The 16,328-nt window shown below is 42.6% G+C and overlaps 1 protein-coding gene across 1 annotated transcript in view; it reads right to left on the bottom strand.

Moving 5' to 3' along the window:
* LOC122926656 (sulfotransferase 2B1-like) overlaps positions 1–16,328 on the bottom strand; it is a 118,836-nt gene that overhangs the window by 11,527 nt on the left and 90,981 nt on the right. The window contains exons 5-6 of the mRNA XM_044278097.1: positions 4,583–4,677; positions 3,389–3,569 (exon numbers count right to left, since the gene is read on the bottom strand). Of these exons, the coding sequence (XP_044134032.1) occupies positions 3,389–3,569; positions 4,583–4,677 (276 nt within the window). The remainder of the gene's footprint in view (positions 1–3,388; positions 3,570–4,582; positions 4,678–16,328) is intronic.

Below are 16,328 nucleotides of genomic sequence, written 5' to 3' on the forward strand. Positions count from 1 at the left end.
ATTTGGATTCCAGACTTCCTCTCACGCTTTAGGGCCCCTAAAATGCCAGGGCCGTATAAATACCCCACATGTTACCCAATTTTGGAAAGAAGACACCCCAAGGTATTCCGTGAGGGGCATGGCAAGTTAATAGAAGTTTTTTCTTTTTTGGCACAAGTTAGCGGAAATTGATTTTTTTTTGCTTTTTCTCACAAAGTCTCCCTTTCCACTAACTTGTGACAAAAAGTTCAATCTTTCATGGACTCAATATGCCCCCTTAGCGAATACCTTGGGGTGTCTTCTTTCCGAAATGGGGTATTTATACTGCCCTGGCATTTTAGGGGCCCTAAAGCGTGAGAAGAAGTCTGGAATATAAATGTCTAAAAATTTTTATGCATTTGGATTCCGTGAGGGGTATGGTGAGTTCATGTGAGATTTTATTTTTTGTCACAAGTTAGTGGATCAATTTCCGCTAATTTGTGCCAAAAAAATGTCTGAATGGAGCCTTACTGGGGGGTGATCAATGACAGGAGGGTGATCAGGGAGTCTATATGGGGTGATCACCACCCTGTCATTGATCACCCCCCTGTAAGGCTCCATTCAGACGTCCGTATGTGTTTTGCGGATCCGCTGTGTCCGTGTTTTGCGGATCCAATCCATGGATCTGTGGATCCGCAAAACACTTACGGACCTCTGAATGGAGCCAGCCTTACAGGGGGGTGATCAATGACAGGGGGGTGATCAGGGAGTCCATATGGGGTGATCACCCCCCTGTAAGGCTCCATTCAGACGTCCGTATGTGTTTTGCGGATCCGATCCATGGATCCGTGGATCCGCAAAACACATACGGACCTTTGAATGGAGCCAGCCTTACATGGGGGTGATCAATGACAGGGGGGTGATCAGGGAGTCTATGTGGGCTATATGTCATTGATCACCCCCCTGTAAGGCTCCATTCAGACGTCTGTATGTGTTTTGCGGATCCGATCCATGGATCTGTGGATCCGCAAAACACATACGGACCACTGAATGGAGCCAGCCTTACAGGGGGGTGATCAGGGAGTCTATATGGGCTATATGTCATTGATCACCCCCCTGTAAGGCTCCATTCAGACGTCCGTATGTGTTTTGCGGATCCGTGGATCCGCAAAACACGGACACCGCGGATCCGCAAAACACATACGGATGTCTGAATGGAGCCTTACAGGGGGGTGATCAATGACAGGGGGGTGACCAATGACAGGGGGGTGATCTATATGGGGTGATCAGGGGGTTAATAAGGGGTTAATAAGTGACAGGGGGGTGTAGTGTAGTGGTGTTTGGTGCTACTTTACAGAGCTGCCTGTGTCCTCTGGTGGTCGATCCAAGCAAAGGGGACCACCAGAGGATCAGGCAGCAGGTATATTACTAATATACCTTTTAGAGGGTAAAAAAATTGCATTTACAGCCTGCCAGCGAACGATCGCTGCTGGCAGGCTGTAGATCCATTCGCTTACCTCCACTTCCTGTGAACGCGCGCGCCTGTGTGCGCGCGTTCACAGGAAATCTCGCGTCTCGCGAGATGACGCGCCAGTGCTTCAAGGAGGAATGAATCGACCGCCTCCGGAACGCAATCCTGCGTTTGGCGGTCCGGAGGCGGTTAATAATACTGTGTTGATTGCAGTGATACTACTGCACTGCGGTGTGTACATCTATATGTATATATATTTATAACCACTGATATATAAATTTATATAGATATAGCGTATTAGTTAGACTGTAAACTTGTCATTGTGTTAATAAATTTACTTTATTGTTTATAATACAGTGTATTGTCTTTAATAGCCGCAGTAGTAGTAGTAGTAGTAGTAGTAGTAAGTCGCATTTAGTTCAGTGTAGTGTGGGACAAGAAAGAGTATTGCTATTATAGGTATAAATAGGCGGAGTCATCAATAGACGACTCACGCCTATTTATGAATATTAATTATTGAGACTACCCTTAATTTCAATAATTAATATCTCCCTTAACACATGCCTTTTCTTATTGAGCGTTGCCTGAATGCTCCATGGAAAATGCATTATGAATCCAATTTTATAGAGAGGAATGCAAAAAAATTGAATTACACAATATTTTTAATGGCATTCACTGTATGATATAAATAATATGTTTACTTTATTCTCCGGGTCTGTACAGCTATGGTGATAGTAAATGTGTATATTTTTGCCACTTTTATACTAGAAAAAAATAAAATAAAAAATGTTTTTGGGGAGGTCGAATAAATAAACATCAGGATTTATGGTATTTGTATGGTTTAGTGTGCTAGTTTAATTGTTTAAAAATATATTCAGGTCTTTACAGATGTGACAATATTAATTAAGTATACTCATTATTTTACACTTTTTTCATGTTTTACCTTGTTCTATTATTTTTAAACATTGATGGAACGATTGTGGTCACAGAGGTTGCAACTGTGACTGGGTGAGGAGGGGGAAGATGCCTGCCTTCCTTCACATTCCCTGGCAAGTGCCAGTTTCAACTACATCTGCATCCTCAGGATGCTCTCTGATTAGCTAGTTACTCTGGTAAATGGCAGCCTACTTTAGGATGGCAAGTATTAAGGTGGGGAGGATACTTGAAAACTAATGACCCAAACATGTCTGTGCATTACACTCTACAGACATATGTTCTGGCTATAAAAAGTCTTCATGGCGGTCTGGGCCAGATGAAGAAGAAAAGGGAAAGTGACATGAGACATCAACTGTAAGTCACTTTTATGCCCTGCAAAACAACTATATAAAACTGGTATTTACTAGATGGTCAGTGTAAGCTGTTACTTTTTGGTCGAAGAGTGGACTCACATCACGTTTTTACCATCCGTTTATCATGTACAAAAAACGTATAAGTTAAACGGATACCTAAAACTGATTCCATACAGTGGCATCCGTTCACCATAAAGTTCCATTGTAAAAAAAAGTATACCTTTTTTTTACCGGACTGTGCAGGATATAAGAACATGGTGTGCTGCATTTTTGTATCCTTTTTTTCAAATGTATACTTCAAACAGATGCAAAAAAGGTGATGTGAATCCACCCTTAGTACAGTGGGGAGTTTTCAGTATCAGTATAGTGGTATTATAAGCCAAAATGTGGTGGTAATTTTTGTACATGGTTTGGCTTTTTTTCATGGAAGGCAGAAAATATATTTCTAGAGACCTTAGCAACACCACTGGGTTTAGAAACAGTATTATGGGAGAGACAAAATTTATCCTGGGACCCATAGGAAGGTAAATAAATACACCCTGGGGTTAATGAGAATTAGCAATTGGTAATAATCATAATGATAATGAGATGACACTGCTGAGTCTGTCTACAACACAATATCTGCTTACTAAACAATATTTTGACAGCAAACTGTTAAAAAAAAATGTACCTTTACGTATGAATGATCCTTTTGATTGATCCATTACATGAGTTGAAATTTGACTCCAATTTGACATTACATTATCCTTCATGGATTTGAAGCTTGAATTTTCAACAACTAAGTCAATCTGGGCATCGTCTAACTCCTGTCCCAAGAATTTACAGATTCTTACCACACTGCCACGGATATCCTGAAATAAATCATATTTATGAACAGTAACTGTGAATATATAGTGTATAACTGACATAAAAGTACTAAGGGGGTCATTTATTAAGACTGGCAATTTATACAACTGTCTTAATCTTCATGAGCTGGCGGCGTACACGCCAAAGTTATGCAGAGGTACAGAGTTGATATGCTCTAGTAGCACCCTTTAGATTTTCTGTCTTTTCTATCAGACTAGGAGCAGATGGACTCCTTATCTCTGCCCCTATAAACACACATTATATGTATTAGTTTTCCGCGTTCATTCTGGCCTTGTGACGTTGGAGGAGAATGGGAGATCACCACTTTGTCATGTACTACAGTGCTGGGCAGCCCATCGGTTATGACAGTATTGGAATAACCAAAAATGTTTTTGGCTGTCTCAGATGCCATGTGTACTGTCTCTTGGAAAGTTCTCATCATCTACCAGAAACCTACTCTGAGATAATGAGGAGCAACAACTCTAAAACTGTTCTCTCTACAGATGGGTGAAATTGTTTTGGCTTGTTAAAGCATAACTATCACAATGAAATGCTGACCTGTTAACAGGTAGCAAATATGGGGAGAGGTCCTCGTGAACGGTGACAATCCCATGCAGTGAAAAGAGTGTTTCTTATGGAAGCACTGTCCTAAAGTGGGCATTTGGGGGCTATTTCATGGCTTTTGGGGATTGTTTTAAGGTAACCAGAAGGACAGGGCTTAAATGTTTTAAATGTTTTCTGAAACTATTAATGGCCAGTGAAGTTAAATGGTCCATGTTATGTTTGTTGTGTTAGGCCTTGTGTACTAACACTCATCATAACCACTCTTCTTTGCACGGCCTGTGTATTACTGCTGGTATGAGTAGGCATCTGGGCTGCACTGGTCCTAGTCACAGGTGGAGATGCTAAAATGTTGTGCTGCCTGGTATCCACTCCGGAGAGTTGTATTATACAGTATATGGAACTGAACCTCTTGCATACTGGCACCTCATGGTGTCCTATACAGCCGTATTATTACCTGTATAAGCTCCTCATATGTAATAAAGAAGAATCTGCTGTCATCTTTCATTTGCATCCAGCCCTTTATATGATCAAACCACGATCCATACATAGCTGAAAGACAAAAACTAAGCTTTTTTTTTAGCAACAATTAAAATTAAAGTAGAACATACTTTCTTTGGCTACTTTCACACTAGTGGCAGCCTTCTCTGGCAGGCTGTTCCGGCAGGTGAACAGCCTGACGGATCTGTGCTGCCGCTGGTGCACACGTGCCACCGGAGGTCCGCTCCGGCCCAATTGACTATAAGTTCCGGTGGCAGCACGGAAAACATGGCGAGAGGCGGCCGGAATAAATGTCGTAGTTCAGCGCTGGGATTAAAGGGTTTCTGTCATGAGAAATAACGTTATGTAGCTGACTGACATTAGCGATGTCCTAATGTCAGCAGTACATAACAGTATGCTTTATAACTCCCTGCCTGCCACCGTTCTCTTAAAAAAAAGATTTTTAAATATATGCTAATGAGCCTCTAGGTGCTATTAGGGTGTTGCTTCAGCACCTAGAGGCTCGGTCTACGCACCCTTTGGCACACTCAGGTCCAGTTGATTGACTTTCAAGTTCTCCTCAGTTTCCCGGAAATCCTGCCCCTGCACTGTCTCTTTTAGTATTCGGCGAAGGCGCAGCGAGTGAAGAACATGCTCCTGTCGGCTTCCTCACTGCGCCTGCGCCGAAGGAAGGAAGCAAGCAGCAGGAGCGCGCCCTTCACTCACTGCGCCTGCGCCGAATACTAAACGGGACGGCGCAGGCCTGGGATTTACGGGACGATGAGGAGAACTCGAAAGTCAATCAACTGGACCTGGGCGTGCCAAAGGGTGCGTAGACCGATCCTCTAGGTGCTGAAGCAATGCCCTAATAGCACCTAGAGGCTCATTAGCATATTTTAAGAGAACAGCGGCAGGCGGGGAGTTATAAAGCATACTAATATGTACTTCTAAAATTGGCACATCGCTAATGTCAGCCAGATACATAACGTTATTTCTCATGACAGAAACCCAGAAGTTAATTTCTGGAGTAAAGGCAATAGAGATGAGCGAATTGCTTGAAATTTTGATTAGTTTTCGATTCATTGAATTTTTATGTCAAAATCACTTCTACACAAATCAAAGTTGCTTCAGTTGCCCTGATAATTGGTATATAACACCCTCAGATTTTTTATAAAAAGATGTTAGCACTGTTTGTTAATTTTTTTATGAATGTTTGCTTTCACAAACATTTTTTACTTTGGCAAGAGGAGGCTAATTACATTTTTTTCTTGTATGTGTCAAATATAATTAATATACGTATTTGTTTTTGCTATATTTAATAGAGCAGGGTTTTTATGCTTACAATATACAAGCTAACACATATTTTTTTATTTATAAAAAAAAAATGTAAGCACTATAAACGTCCAGGTTCTCTATCTCTGAATAGACATTTCTGAACGTTCATTCAGAGATCGCAGCTGCACACTAATCGTGCAGCTGCAAATCGGGTTGCCCGCTGTCAGTGACAGCAGAGCAACCCTTAGAGAAGGCAGGGACAGTTCCCAGGTGTCGCTGCCTTCTAGATCGCTGTATACACAGCGCTCACAGAGCACTGTGTATACAAGGCAGGAAGCGCAATGCTGGCCGGGTGAGTGCAAGGGCTGTCGGGTCTTTCACAGACCTCGATCAGCCCTGCACTGAGGGGTGTACGGCGCAGTATACCGCTGTACAGCCTCTCTGGGGGGTGTATTTCCACTGTAACTGGGGCTACTATATCAGCCCCAGTTACAGGAGAAATCAATAATGGGAAAAAAAGAGAAGTTAAATGTCCACCAGAGGTCTTGTATGACCTTATCGGAGACAAAAAGTGTAAAAAAAATCAAATAAAAAATAAAGTGTTAAAATAAAAAAAAGGTTTCACAATGTAAAAAAAAAAAAATTGGGGGCTTCAAATGGGACATGGCATCTAAAAACCAGTTCAGCAAAATCTGCCTTCCAAAAACCATGTGGCGCTCCTTTTCTTCCGCACCCTGCCGTGTGCCCATATAGCAGTTTATGACCACATGTAGGGTGTTTCTGTAAACCGCAGAATCTGGATAATAAATAAAAAAAATTGTTTGGCTGTTAACCCTTGATGTGTTAAAGAAAAAATTTTATTAAAATGGAAAATGCCTAAAGGGTTAACAAAATTTGTAAAATCTGTTTTAAGTAACTTGAGGAGTGTAATTTCTACAATGGGGTCATTTATGGGGGTATTCACTATGGGGGTAAGCCCCACAAAGTGACATCAGACCTGAACTGGTCCTTAAAAAGTGGGTTTTGGCAATTTTCTTAAGCATTTTAAGAATTGCTTCTAAATTTCTGAGCCTTCTAACGTCCTAAAAAAATAAAATGACATTTCCAAAATGATGCCAACATAAAGTAGACATATGGGGAATGTTAAGTAATAAATATTTTATGAGGTATCACTTTCTGTTTTAAAAGCAGAGAACCAGAAATTTAGAAAATTGCTAATTTTTCAATTTTTTTGTAAATTTAGGATTTTTTCATAAATAGAGGTGAAATATATGACTATCATGAAGTACAGTGTGTCACGAGAAAACAATCTCTGAATGGCTTGGTTAAGTAAAAGCATTCCAAAGTCATAAACACATAAAGTGAGATATGTCAGATTTGCAAAATTAGACCTGGTCAGGAAGGGGGCAAATGGCCCGGATGTGAAGTGGTTAAAAAATAGCCAAAAGCCAAAAGTTTCAATGTCCAAATTTCCAAAGAGGAATACGTTCGGGGATCAACATAAAAAAAATCACTTTGAATGTTTTTTCTAATGCTTTGGTGCTGTACAACATCTGCACTGACAGTATGATGCCATAGAATCAGCAACAGAAAAATTGGTTTTCAAAATCCAAAATGCTCTCTAGTGCTTTGATGACTTGCTGCGGGTCCAGCCAGTAGATAAATTACACAAATTGCATCAATTTTCATTGTACTAAATATGGTAGCGGTTTTAGAAATGTTTTGTCTTGAAATTTTTTGTAACATAAAAAAAATTGATAAGGAAAAATATAATAATTTTTTGGTATTTTAGTAACAGTTTATAAGGCTGAAAAAAAGATACATTTTCACAGTAATTCCTTAATTATTTTTTAAATAACTATTTTATCTATGATCTAATGGCACAAAAGAAATATTCTAAGGTGTCCCGTAAAAAATAATGTCAAAAACATGTACAAACCGGATTCCAAAAAAGTTGGGACACTAAACAAATTGTGAATAAAAACTGAATGCAATGATGTGGAGATGGCAAATGTCAATATTTTATTTGTAATAGAACGTAGATGACAGATCAAACGTTTAATCCGAGTAAATGTATCATTTTAAAGGAAAAATACGTTGATTCAAATTTTCACGGTGTCAACAAATCCCCAAAAAGTTGGGACAAGTAGCAATAAGAGGCTGGAAAAAGTAAATTTGAGCATAACGAAGAGCTGGACGACCAATTAACACTAATTAGGTCAATTAGCAACATGATTGGGTATAAAAAGAGCTTCTCAGAGTGGCAGTGTCTCTCAGAAGCCAAGATGGGTAGAGGATCATCAATTCCCACAATGTTGTGCAGAAACATAGTGGAGCAATATCAGAAAGGTATTACCCAGCGAAAAATTGCAAAGACTTTGCATCTATCATCATCAACTGTGCATAACATCATCCGAAGATTCAGAGAATCTGGAACAATCTCTGTGCGTAAGGGTCAAGGCCGTATAACCATACTGGATGCCCGTGATCTCCGGGCGCTTAAACGACACTGCACCACAAACAGGAATGCTACTGTAAAGGAAATCACAGAATTGGCTCAGGAATACTTCCAGAAACCATTGTCAGTGAACACAATCCACCGTGCCATCCGCCGTTGCCAGCTGAAACTCTACAGTGCAAAGAAGAAGCCATTTCTAAGCAAGATCCACAACCTCAGGTGTTTTCACTGGGCCAGGGATCATTTAAAATGGAGTGTGGCAAAATGGAAGACTGTTCTGTGGTCAGACGAGTCACGATTCGAAGTTCTTTTTGGAAATCTGGGACGCCATGTCATCCGGACCAAAGAGGACAAGGACAACCCAAGTTGTTATCAACGCTCAGTTCAGAAGCCTGCATCTCTGATGGTATGGGGTTGCATGAGTGCGTGTGGCATGGGCAGCTTGCATGTCTGGAAAGGCACCATCAATGCAGAAAAATATATTCAGGTTCTAGAACAACATATGCTCCCATCCAGACATCATCTCTTTCAGGGAAGACCCTGCATTTTTCAACAAGATAATGCCAGACCACATTCTGCATCAATCACAACATCATGGTGCGTAGGAGAAGGATCCGGGTACTGAAATGGCCAGTCTGCAGTTCACATCTTTCACCTATAGAGAACATTTGGCGCATCATAAAGAGGAAGGTGCAACAAAGAAGGCCCAAGACGATTGAACAGTTAAAGGCCTGTATTAGACAAGAATGGGAGAGCATTCCTATTTCTAAACTTGAGAAACTGGTCTCCTCGGTCCCCAGACGTCTGTTGAGTGTTGTAAGAAGAAGGGGAGATGCCACACAGTGGTGAAAATGGCCTTGTCCCAACTTTTTGGGGATTTGTTGACACCATGAAATTCTGATTCAACATATTTTTCCCTTAAAATGGTACATTTTCTCAGTTTAAACTTTTGTTCCGTGATTTATGTTCTATTCTGAATAAAATATTAGAAGTTGGCACCTCCACATCCTTGCATTCAGTTTTTATTCACGATTTGTATAGTGTCCCAACTTTTTTGGAATCCGGTTTGTAGGTTGGGTCATAAATTAATTAACTATTTGCAGTTACTCAGGCCTATTGCCAAAACTGAAAACTTTTCCTGATAAGGAGTTGGGGTAAACACTTTGGTAAGGCCTCATGCACATAACCGTTGTTTGGGTCCGCATCCGAGACGCCATTTTGGCAGCTCAGATGCAGGCCCATTTGCTTCAATGGGGTCGCAAAAGATGCAGACAGCACTCCGTGTGCTGTCCGCATCCGGGGCTCCTTTACGCAGCCCCGCTAAAAAAATATAACATGTCCTATTCTTGTCCGCGCTTTGTGGACAAGAATAGGCCCGTTCCGTTCCACAAATTGTGGAAGGCAACACCGACGGCTTCTGTTTTTTGCGGATCCGCGTTTTGCGGACCGCAAAACACGACACGGCCGTGTGCATGAGGCCTAATTTAGCAATTAACCCCTTCCCGACTGCCCACTGTATATGTACGTCCTATCTGCACTTGCCCTGTGCAGATTGCATGTATATACATGTGCAGGCAGCGCTTTAATCCCATCGCTGATCAGCGGTGCGATTAAAGCTCATGCTCCTGCAATCTAGCAAGAGCAGGTCGGGTCCCGGATGACAGACACAGCAGGAACCCTGAGGAGAAGACAGGAGCAGTTTATTACCACTTCTGCCTTCTCCTGTGCCAGCAGGAGAGCGCTGTATGAGCGCATTGTGGAGGGAGCAGAAAGCAGGTCTGGAGCAGGGGCAGGATCAGAGCTGCAGGGTCTAAGGCTTCATTCACATGTCAGTGTTTCCATCAGTGATTGTGAGTTAAAACCAGTCTTGGAGACTGCACAGACATAAGGTATAAGTGAAATATCTGCACCTGTTCTGTGTTTAGAGCTGCACCAGGTTTTGGCTCAAAATCACTGATGGAAATCACCGAACGAACACTGATGTGTGAATGAAGCCTAAGGAGACCCTGATCAGCTCTGCCTGTGTGTCATGCCCCCACAGGGGGCTGTTTTCCCCTCTAATGCCTCATTCACACATCAGTGTTTGGTCAGTGATTTCCATTAGTGATTTTGAGCCAAAACCAGGTGCGGCTCTAAACACAGAACAGGTGCAGATGTTTTACTTATACCTTATGTCTGTGGAGGATCCAATCCTGGTTTTGGCTTACAACCACTAATGGAAATCACTGACCAAAACACTGATGTGTGAATGAGGCTTAGGCTACTTTCACACTTGCGTTCGGAGCGGATCCGTCTGGTATCTGCACAGACGGATCCGCACCTATAATGCAAACGCTATAAAAAAAAAAAATATATATATATATATATTTTTTTTTTTTTGTTCATGATAGTGCAAACTGATCCGTTTTGACTTTACATTGAAAGTCAATGGGGGACGGATCAGTTTGAAAATTGAGCCATATTGTGTCAACTTCAAACGGATCCGTCCCTATTGAGGTGTCCGCCTGCTGAGCGGAGCGGAGGACAGACGGTGCCAGACTGATGCATTCTGAGCGGATCCGCATCCACTCAGAATGCATTAGGGCTGGACGGATCCGTTCGGGGCCGCTTGTGAGAGCCTTCAAACGGAACTCACAAGCGGACATCCGAACGCTAGTGTGAAAGTATCCTTAACTGGGGCTCCTGTGGATGCCCCTGTTATGCCTCATGCAGACGTCCGTGTCAGTTTTGTATCAGTGGTATCACGGACTGTTGTCTAGCCTTTATCCGTCTCCATAATTGTTTACAAAATGTAACTGCTCTGTAGTTATTTGAGACTGTTTTGTCCATATACCTTGCTGTGCTCTTTGGATTGTACATATTGTATCCTTTTCCCTGTTCTTAATTACATAATTGTGCACCTGTGGAGCGTTCTCTAGTTACCTCAGTGATGATCGGGTGTCCGCCTGTATAAAGTATGGCGGTGCGTGCTTATGTTGATAGCGGTCCGAGGAAGCGCAAGTCATGCGAGAAAACGGCCGTCACTGCCTACTCACACTGAAAGGCCATCCCGCTCCCCAGCCTGCGACCGACCAGTAAAGAAATAAAGTCTTGAAGTTCCCTGATGCAGTGGGGAGTGGTGAGTGCCGCGATTTCTTTTATCTACGTCCATGTGATTTCAAGTTATTACTTGCCTCCTCCTCGCTGAGCACCACACCCACCTGCTATACTTGCTGGGCCCCGGGTTTGTGATATCGGGCAGTGCCGGGGTGAATGTGAGGTGAGAGCAGCAGTGCCACTTATTCTCCATTTCCTTATCTTGTGCATCACATATTAACATGTCTACAACAGCTGAGCACGCTCGTGCCGAATCACCTCCCCCGCCAGCCAACTTAACCGATGAAGTGGCCTCCAGCTTATATAAAGGCAGAGAGGGAGCGGATGCCTTTTTTACAGTGTGTAATGAAAAGGACTATGTCTATTCAATGAGCACCAGGTCTCTGGAGGCAAAAAATTTCCAATTAGCAGACAGGGAAGTACGCCTGTTTAGGACTATAAAGTCCCTGACCTCATACAAGGAATATAATCGTGTCCCGCGTGGACTGAGAGTTTTCAAAGAAATGCTTCAATATGAGGAGGATGAAAACTTTGTGGAATCTTGGAAAAGCATGCATCTAGATTTTTCTATACAAGTACTGAACTTGGTCCTATCACGGGAAGAAAAAGAATATACGGAGGTTGAACAGGATCTAGAAAAAGCGCATGCTGAACTCAAGATAAGGCTGACTGAGACACAGTATACCAACTTCGAAAAAAGATTGAGCAAAAAACTCACTGTTACTCAAATGGAAATAAAGGAACAAAAAAGAGATACATTTTTGAGAGATAAAAATGACTACAAAGGGTCTTTGACTGGAACAAAAAGAGAGGCCGCTCTAAGCGTAACCCACGCCAAACCCGGAGTGAATTCTGGACAACAGATTCAGACTCTAGTCAGTCAGAAAGTGGAGAGAATGTTCGGGCCAATAGTTGCCCCCCTTTAGGAAAAGAACCCGAAGGGGATGAGGGAACCGCAAAAGAAAGAAGCAACCAGACCCGCAAGTCCATGAGAAGGAGCAGACAGGTCTCATGGAAACAGTAGAGACCTCTCACTCTGATGTTTCCCAACAGGACCCTCCTACTATTGTAATCAATCTTACCCCATATGAATTGCCCCCGAGCTGTCTCTCACTCCTCTAACGAGGGCTGGGATACAGCTTAGTGGAACAATTCAACTTGGTGGACTTTGAAATAGATCTGTATCGAGCCGTTCGGAAATTATTCCTTAAAAAAATGTTTTCTGAAAGCAGTTCAACACGTCCCCTACCCCTTCCTGGTGAAGTCCCTGCACGTATGACTTGTGCTGATTTCCCCTTACAGCAATGCTTTACCCATGAGGAGATTGAATGTGTAAAGTTCCTTGCTGATATTGAGAGCAAAAGCGCCACTGTACCTGAACATCAGATGGGATTCCTAGGCGGCATCAGGTCCACCTTTCTCCCCCCTATGCCGGCGGGCTCGGCCTTTGACCTCTTTCATAAAAGAGTACTTAGGGATGTACGTGCACTGATCTGATCCAGTGGCACCCCCTAACATTACTCGGCATGAGTGGTTGGCTCTTAAGTGGCTCGACGGTTTAGATGACGTCATCAAGCCCGCCGACAAGGGGGGAAATGTGGTCCTGATGACTAAGGTTTATTATCTGGAGGAAGCAGCTAGGCAGCTGGAGGACAGAAATGTCTATGAGAAATTAAGTGATAATCCGGTCCCCTCTATACTTGTCAAGTTACAATCGCTTCTTGACAAGTATATAGATATAAAGTTTTTGCCTAAAAATATCCTGGATAAATTGAGCCCAAAGTTTCCTAAGAACCCAGCCTGGTATTTTGTGGCTAAGATACATAAGTCGCTGTCCTGACCCCCAGGACGACCTATTGTCGCCAGAGTAGGGTCAGCGATCAAGCCCATCTCTAGGTACATTGATTGGCTGCTGAGGCCCTTGCTCAAGGGCACCCCCACATACCTTAATGACACCGGGGACTTCCTCTGTGCCCTCGATAACTTCGAGTGGCTGGAGGAATTCCGCCTTGTCTCCTTGGATGTGGAAAGTTTGTATACGAGAATTCCCCCTAATCTGGGATTGAAGGCCATCAGTATGGTTTTAAGTCACTCTGACAAGGGCCCTGTTCTCTAGATTCATACAGGAATCTTTGGATTTGGTGCTTACCAATAATGTGTTCCAATTTGATCGGCAGTGGTACCGCTAGATACTAGGTACAGCGATGGGCACACCGATGTCGTGCACTTTCATGAACCTGTATCTGGCGGTATTTGAGGAAACATACGTCTTTTCACTGGGAAACCCTTTCCTGAGACATATTCACCTCTACCTGCACTATGTGGACGATGTGTTTCTGGTCTGGTCGGGCAGCAAGGAGTTGTGTAGGCAGTTTGTACATCATTTAAATAGTACGAATTACATGAATATGAGATATACTCTCAATTTCGGTGGTGATTCCCTTGATTTTTTGGATGTAAGTTATCATAGATAATGGCATTCTCCATACTACAGGATACCGCAAGCTGACCGCAACAAACTCGCTGCTCCATCAGACCAGTTTCCTTCCTTCTGCAGTGAAGGAAGCTGTCCCGTTTGGACAATTCATCTGTCTCCACAGAATTAATAGCACAGATGAGGGTTATTTCAGTCAGGCCCACCAACTTAAGGAGAGGCTTTTGGAGAGGGGTTACCCTCGGAGAGACGTAATTGATGCCTTGTACCGTGCCAGCCATTATGCACGTCAAAATCTCTTTATTAATAGGACAAAAGAAAGCAACAACGACAGATTTGCGTTTGTGTTTAAATTTAGCCCGGCGGCAGGCATAGTGAGACAAGCTATGTTAAATAATTGGGACCTCCTTAAAGGTGAGTCCGTTCTAGGGGATTTGGCTTCCAGAAAACCTCTAATTACTTTAAAAAAAGTCACACTTTGAGAGATAACTTGATCCACAGTGTGGTGAGGCAGTCTAGACAAAGTAACTGGTTGCAAAATAGGAAACTGCAGTGAAATTATAAGTGTGGAATGTGCTGGTTTTTCCCCCATAATTCACAGAGAAAAATGTTATGTATGGGAGGAGTCACTCATAAAGTCAAAGACTTTATTACCTGCCGTACTCCTTACGTAGTCTATGTCATGATGTGTACCTGCCAGAGGTTTTACATTGGTAAGACCATTAGACCTCTTTTTAAAAGAGTGCGGGAACATTTGAGTTCCATCAGAACGGGACGAGGCTCTCCCTGCCTGATTGATCATGTCTGTGCAGTCCATGGCGGTGATCCATCGAGCCTCTCCTTTGCCGGCATAGAGGTCGTGGGACCCATCCCTACGGGTGGTGACCGTCACCGCCTCTTGCTGCAGCGGGAGGCACGATAAATCATTAAAACTGGTGCCATGGGCCTGCACGGCCTCAATGATAAAAATGACATGGCAGTATTTCTATGAAGTTGTCTAGCCTTTATCCGTCTCCATAATTGTTTTACAAAATGTAACTGCTTTGTAGTCATTTGAGACAGTTTTTTCCATATACCTTGTTGTGCTCTTTGGATTTTACATATTGTATCCTTTTCCCTGTTCTTAATTACATAGTTGCGCACCTGTGGAGCGTCCCCTGTGATGATCGGGTGTCCGCCCATATAAAGTACGGCGGTGCGTGCCTATGTTGATAGCGGTCCGAGGAAGCGCAAGTCATGCACGAAACGGCCGTCACCGCCTACTCACACTGAAAGGCCATCCCGCTCCCCAGCCTGCGAACGACCAGTAAAGAAATAAAGTCTTGAAGTTCCCTGATGCAGTGATAAGTGCCGCGATTTCTTTTATCTACGTCCATGTGATTTCAAGTTATTACTTGCCTCATCCTCGCTGAGCATCATGCCAACCTGCTATACTTGCTGGGCCCCGGGTTTGTGATATCGGGCAGTGCCGGGGTGAATGTGAGGTGAGAGCAGCAGTGCCGCTTTTCTCTATCTCCTTATCTTGTGCATCACATAGTAACACGGACTGTTTTCAATCCGTGTTTTCTCCCATGTCAGATCCATGTTGGGTCCGTGGGTCTGTTTTTTGCTGTCCGTGTTGCATCTGTGTTTCACTAACACTCGACAGCTGAATGATAATTTTCAAAGAATCTCTTGTTAATGATCTGTGAAACACAGATGCAACACGGATGGCATCCGTGTTTTTTACGGACCCATAGACTATAATGGGTGTGATGGATCCGTGAACACGGACAAAATAGAGCATGCATCCGTGGTAAAAAAAACTGACCCAAGGACCGTGCTGAAACACTGATGTGTGAATATACACATTAAAATGAATAGGGACGCGTGCTGTCCGTGGAGAACATGTACAGCACACGTCCGTGAAACACTGACGTGTGAATGAGGCTTTACAGAGGAAACTGTGAAAAAAAAAAGTTAAAAAATGTAAAAGAAAAAATTAAAAATGCAGTCGCTAACAGAAACAGTCACTATAGTCGCTCCATTCTCTCAAACCTATACATGTTATATATGAAAACAATTGTTACAAAATAGGGAACCCATTGCAATAATACATTTTTGTGTCAGTTTTAATATTTAAGAAATAAAATGCTACAATTGAAAAAAAAACTTTTTAATAATAATTAGCAGTTTTCCTCCAAATTAAACCTAAAAAAAGATTTAATAAAACTCTAAAAAACATTCTAATAAAAAAAATATTATTTTGGTAGTCAAACAAATAAAAAAGCTATGGTCACTAAACCACCACGTACACAAAATCACAAAAAGTTGCCTGGACATTCAGGCCTTTTTTCGAGCCCGGTCATGAAAGGGTTAAACCTACATGGTATTATGGGAAAATAACAGTGGTTTCTTAGGACCAGCCATTAAAAAAAATATATGCCTCAACTGAAGCATATTCCTGCCCCCGTTTATACA

This window comes from Bufo gargarizans, chromosome 2, assembly GCF_014858855.1.
Source record: "Bufo gargarizans isolate SCDJY-AF-19 chromosome 2, ASM1485885v1, whole genome shotgun sequence".
NCBI lineage: Eukaryota > Metazoa > Chordata > Amphibia > Anura > Bufonidae > Bufo > Bufo gargarizans.